This window comes from Monopterus albus, unplaced genomic scaffold, assembly GCF_001952655.1.
Source record: "Monopterus albus unplaced genomic scaffold, M_albus_1.0 scaffold389.1, whole genome shotgun sequence".
NCBI classification, from domain to species: Eukaryota; Metazoa; Chordata; class Actinopteri; order Synbranchiformes; family Synbranchidae; genus Monopterus; species Monopterus albus.
In genome coordinates, this window is record NW_018128269.1 from 129,052 (window position 1) to 135,016 (window position 5,965).

The 5,965-nt window shown below is 40.3% G+C and overlaps 1 protein-coding gene across 1 annotated transcript in view; it reads right to left on the reverse strand.

Annotated features, from left to right (window-relative positions):
* cpt1a2b (carnitine palmitoyltransferase 1A2b) overlaps positions 1-5,965 on the reverse strand; it is a 43,517-nt gene that overhangs the window by 8,567 nt on the left and 28,985 nt on the right. Inside the window, exons 12-16 of the mRNA XM_020585957.1 lie at positions 4,917-5,022; positions 3,797-3,913; positions 3,157-3,321; positions 1,088-1,216; positions 702-859 (exon numbers count right to left, since the gene is read on the reverse strand). Coding sequence (XP_020441613.1) covers positions 702-859; positions 1,088-1,216; positions 3,157-3,321; positions 3,797-3,913; positions 4,917-5,022 — 675 coding nt within the window. The remainder of the gene's footprint in view (positions 1-701; positions 860-1,087; positions 1,217-3,156; positions 3,322-3,796; positions 3,914-4,916; positions 5,023-5,965) is intronic.

Below are 5,965 nucleotides of genomic sequence, written 5' to 3' on the forward strand. Positions count from 1 at the left end.
GCGCCTGCAGAGAGTGGTAAAGACTGCGGAGAAGATCACCAGGACTCCACTGCCCTCTCTGCAGAGCATTTACCACCGCAGGGTGCGTAGGAAAGCTGCCTCCATCCTCAAAGATCCCACCCACCCCCAGCACGGACTGTTTGCCTCCCTGCCCTCTGGCCGGAGGTTCAGAAGTGTGAAGTGTAGGACCTCCAGACTGAAAAACTCTTTCTCTCCGACTGCCATCAGACTCCTAAACAGCTGAGGAGTTTATTACCAGGAATACGTCATGTACTGTCGACCTGTACTGTTTACATTCTCAGTTTGCACATGCATAATTGCACATTGACTGTTGACTGCTGCACATGCTGCTCCCATGCAGCATACAATCACTATTCTTATATATTTTTATTATATTGCTGCATTCACTGCTTAAAGTGCCTTAGATTTTGTGTTACTTATTTATCTACATTATATTTCATTTGTATTTTGTGGCATTCATGTGGACAGCAAAGTAAGAATTTCATCGTACAGGGAAACACGTTTCCTGACTGTGCATATGACAAAATAAACACTTTGACCTTGACAGTAGGACCAGGAACCAGCCTAAAATATAAAAGTGCTATATATTGCATACACAAAGCCTGTGTGCAGTAAGTCTATGAAAAAAATCAAAGACTAAAATAACACTGTAACACTGACAGATGCAAAATCAGAGGTTTACCTCTTTAAGGAAGGATGACTCCACCCCCAGGTATTTGGAGACCACGTACAGACAGAATAGGTGTCTATCTATTCCAGCTCCAGTCATAGCCATTCGATAAAGGTTCTGGTGCTTCACTGAAGCCAGTCGGAAAAGATGCCTGCATTGTTCCTCTGGCTGTCAAAGCAAATCATACTTTCAGGGAATCCCTAAAATAAAATTCGTCTACAGTATCAACTTTAAATTTACCTTAAACACAGAATAATAGTCTCATTGTTAAGACGTGTGAGTCAATATTAGACTAATTTTTACAATATAGTAATTTTGGACAGACAGACATTGTGATCAGCTGGAGTCTAAAAGTTTGCATGAGCATTTACTTTGAATTTAAAGAAAGATCAGCACCTCTCCACTTTCTAGAGCTTTGACAAAGGCACAGCTTTCGTTGGTGCAGGATCGCACAGTCTCTGTTCGGCCCTCCCTGAACAGACGGGTCATTGACGCCTCGTAGGTCAGACAGAAACCACCTCGATCCTGGTGGAAAAGAACAAAGGTTAGAGAAAGAAAGAAGAGGAATTGACACCATTGTCTAAAAGCAAAACTGGCCATCCAAGCTGACTTCCCTGTTATTTTGCAAGGTTGTTATGAAGCTATGAATACATCAAACATTTTACAGTTCAGTTCAAAAAGGTATGATAACAGAAGTAGAGATGCAAGAGGGAAGAGAATTTCTGAGGTCAGCAGAAGGAAGAGAAGCGAGGATGGACACAATCTAAATATAAATCAGAGGGAGAAAGAAAAGATGGTTATTAAAACCACGAGACTGATGTGGAGCTTGGATCAGGAGCCTTTTATTGCAGTTTCTACTCAGACATATTCTCTTTCAGTTGACTTTAACAACATCTCAGCTGTTTTTACAACAAAGTGTTGAATTGCATCTTAATGCAATTTTTTCAACATTCAGCTATGATGTCTGCTGCTTGGTTTGGACATGAGACTAAACAACACAACCATACAGACATTACCCAGGAGTTAAACAACCAATAAGTACAAAGCCCAGAATCTTTCACTCATTATACTGTAATTAAACTGAGATGATCCAACACAAAACAGGAATTAGCATGGACTGATGTATTAGACATGAAGTATGGATTCTAGGCTTTCATGGCATGGGAATGTCTAGAAGTAAAGCCAGCATATTCGCTTTTAATAAGTTATTTGATGATATAAAAAGGGGTGTATTACAGAAGTTTTGACATCTTTGACTGGTGGCCTACTAAGTCACTCAACTCGGTTGCTACTGTGCAGAATCAGGTTGCAAAAAGCCAAAATGGCAGCCATTGTATTCACAATATCTTGGCTTCACTTTTGTGTAGTGGAGGGAAGTGGTGATGAGTCGTCCATATAAATATGTTCTTGACTATTAACAAGTAAACTAAAGTAAAAATGATTTTCAAAAAGGAAAAAAGAAAACAGGATCAACAAGAGGAAGAAAACAGAGAAGTTCTACAGTTATCAGCAGGACAGATGGTTCCTTCTTTGCAACTCAGTTCAAAAACTGACCCAGACTAGAACCTGTCCCCTTAACAGTTGAGGCTCTGCCTCATAAACAGTTCAGTCACATACATATGAATTATTTTCCATCATTTACAGATTTGTTCCTACTGGGAACAATTAATTCACAAAATATATCAAAAAGAAATTTATGTTAAATAACATGTATAAAACCACTTCAATAAAGAAAATTATTAAAACTAATCCTTGAATTTCTAATGGTGTCACATTCATGACAGCATTCGACTACTTTAACAATGTCAGCAATGTTTGAACCCGGAACGTGCGCTGAACGGGTGAATCATGGCAACAAAATGTTTGAACCAGCAAGACATTATGGACTGACATGAATTTAAGTAAATACACCAAGTGTGCACCCTTGATGGTTTACGATTAAATAAAAAATGGAATCAAATGGTTGGTGAATGTCACAGAAAAATGGTAAGTAATGATACAGCTTAGCTAAGTTGTAGGTTTGTTTGTTTGTGTGTGCACACCTATGTCTGCGTGGTCTGTGCGCTTCACCAGCAATCCGTTATGGGGCTACTCTGTCACAAGCGGCTCAGTCAGAATAAGATTTTGGGCTTAAGTGTGTCAGAGGTCCGAGAGCAATGACATGTTGTTGTTTTTGTTAGATATAAGAATGTAAGTACCATACCTAAGTGTTAAGACTTGGTCTCAGCTGCCTATCATTACAGAGGGCTCCAGAGGTGTTTGGTGTGTTAGAGGTGACCAAGAAATATACATTTGATTGTAACCCAGTTTAGCATGGAAAGGTTCATAATGTATTCAACACAAACACAATCGAATGTTCACGTTAGCAGGCTTCTTTCTGATGTTCACATTTACCACACACATGTACATATACTGTATATACACATTATTTATGCCGTGTGTGTATGTGCCAGTCAGAGTGTTACCCGGTAGTATGCCAGCTGTAAGCTGATCTGTATGAATGCATCAGGGCTGATGCGAAGCTTCTTGATCCGTCCTTTTCCAAACTCTCTGAAAGGAAACACATGGCAATCCACGTCATCTGCCAGCGCCTGGGCAACAGCCAGGGAGCTGGCTACCTGAGCCTGCACCTGATAGAGAAAGAGAGACTTCAAGACTGGAACAAAGGTGGTCATCTGCACTTTCACTGACATTACAAGTCAAAATAAATCAATTTTGTGCCATTTAGGCTCACTCTATTCCATTACACGATAAGATTTAGACAGCACCCACTCCTCCTTCAAGTCATAATTTGGTTGGGTTTCCTGGACACAAGGCATGGTAAGTCAGATCTGGTATTTAGAATAACCCGCTAGTCTTGCTAGTGGATGTCTTGATACAATTTTAATGGCTTCATGGCCTGTGTTACAACCTAACTCTAGACCTACGGAAGTGAGGGAAAACACATGAATCCAGTCCACAAAAAATGTTTATAGGTATGCTTTTAATCTGTGCTGTCTGAAATTCTATTCATTTGTCACTACCTGTAGAGCTAAGCTGCTAAGAAGAAACTAATGACTGAGCACAGAATGTTCCAGACAGACACATTTTGCACCAAGTATGTACCTCTGGTGGGATATCCCAGATGAGCCTCTGAGGGAGAGGTAGTGAGCAATCCACCTCCCCTTTACAGTGCCCCTCCTCAGTATAGCCCAACTGGAAGGCATCTGTGGCCAAGGTGTACTGGTGAATGGGAGAGACATGCTCATATGTACTCACTGTTACACAACACCAAAAACATGTTGAAATTAGTATCAAACATTTGTTTTTAAAAATATATGTTGTTTTCTCTTTAACACAGAGACCCTGGAAGTGGGAATTTTTATGAAATATTTTTTAACTTGCAATATGTTTCATGTTCCCTTTGATTCTGCTGCTCTACCTGTGATTACTGGCTCAAGTCTAAAGAGAGATTTCAAATGATTAAGTCTCACTATCTCTCTCCATTCTGTAGCATTTGTAGAACCTTACACTAGATTGGCAGTGTATTATTACTCTGAAGGACTGACCCAACACACTAACACCATCTTTCCACAGCTACCACAAATTGTCCCATACTCAGGCCAGCTGCTTGACACTAAGAAATGTTTTTCCTTTGCACAGCATGAGCGTTGATAGTGGAATGAATGTTTACATTAATAGCTAGTAAACTGATTATTCTGGGAAATCTCACTGCTATTTAGACATGTGGTTCATCCGGGTGGGCCTGATAATGATGTGTTTAAGGCAGTGCTTCAGCAGGCCCACATGGTGCCCATTAAAGTAATCCCTTAGCATAACTTTTTAGTCTTTCATCCTAACTCCGTCACTTCCTAGAAAAAACTGACTTTGGCCAACAGTGGTTTAGCAAGTCAGTGTTTTTCAGTGGAGATTCAGATGTGCTGGCAGAGGGACATCACAAAAACATGCAGCTCTCTCTCTTTAGCTTTTATAAAGTAACAGATTCAATACGGGAAGCTTTGGAGCTGTGGTGATGGCAGCAGTGTGTCATCATCTGTGCTGCTTTTCTTTTAATACATTGCGCATCTTTGTCTTTGAACAGACTTTTCTCAGGAAAAGTCTCCACCACTGGCAGTATTTGAGTTCTGAGTAACATAATGTGATGGACGAATGCTAGTGTGGTAAACAGAAATTTACCATTGTGAAACAAACAAGCCCATGAACACAGACACACAAATATACACACCTCCCAAAGGTGAGCCACAGTTGGTGCATCAGCCCAGGAATGCTCGGCATTAAGTCCATTCTTCCCATTCTTGTAGATCACAATGGAGAAGGATTTATCAAACCACCTCGGAGAGAAAAGAAAAATGGAAAGCCAACAAAAAGGGAGGTTAGAAATGAGAAAATGCCTTGTGTTTAAAAAAGCCACTAACAAAGTGATTAACTTTATCTTTACAGAGGAAGTCTTTCCAAGTGTCACACTCTGCTGTATTAATGGGCCATATTTCCTGTGCATGTGTGCTGTAGCATGTCTGTTACTATATAGTGTCTGTAGGTAGCACTCAGCTTACACATAGCTTTTCACAGCTATTGTGTACATCCATCAAGCAGGCCTATCTTAGCCCATAGTGTACTATTAAACAAAAGCCCCGTGACCACGGTATGTTGCGGTTCTATGTACCACCATTCTATGAAAAATATACAGTACTGTACTGCAATATAACTGAGCCACAGGCAGTTGCCAAATGTCCTCATTGCATCTGGTTTGGCAGCCTCTTTCTCACCACATCAGCACCCTCCTATACAGATGTTTCCACTTATAAATATTTTACTAAGTAGTGAGCTTTTTTCTTATAACATTAGAGGTAGCAATAACTTGCAGTATCTTAAAGTCTTGTCTACAGGACCCCTTTTCTTCTCAGTCATTGTACTGTATTCTGTGTAAGAGGTTATTAATGTGCTGTTGCATTTCTCTGATAAGTGGATCGTAATTCCAGATGGCAAACGTCAGAACAGTCCGCGGCCATTTCCCCAAAAACAGACAGAGTCACAGGGGGGAGAGTTCAAACCCAGAACCTTCTAGCTGTGAAGCAACAGAAGTACCTACTGAACCACCACACTGCCCTAATATACGGTATATATATATTGTACATGTATTTGTAACATTTTTAAAATACACAACTTCTTTGTTGTTTGTGCAGGCAGATGAAAGTTACCAGGTTTTAGCAAAACAAGCCTATAGGAGGTAGCTGACAGATACATTTTTAAGTGGTCCTGCCTGAAAAAAAAAAC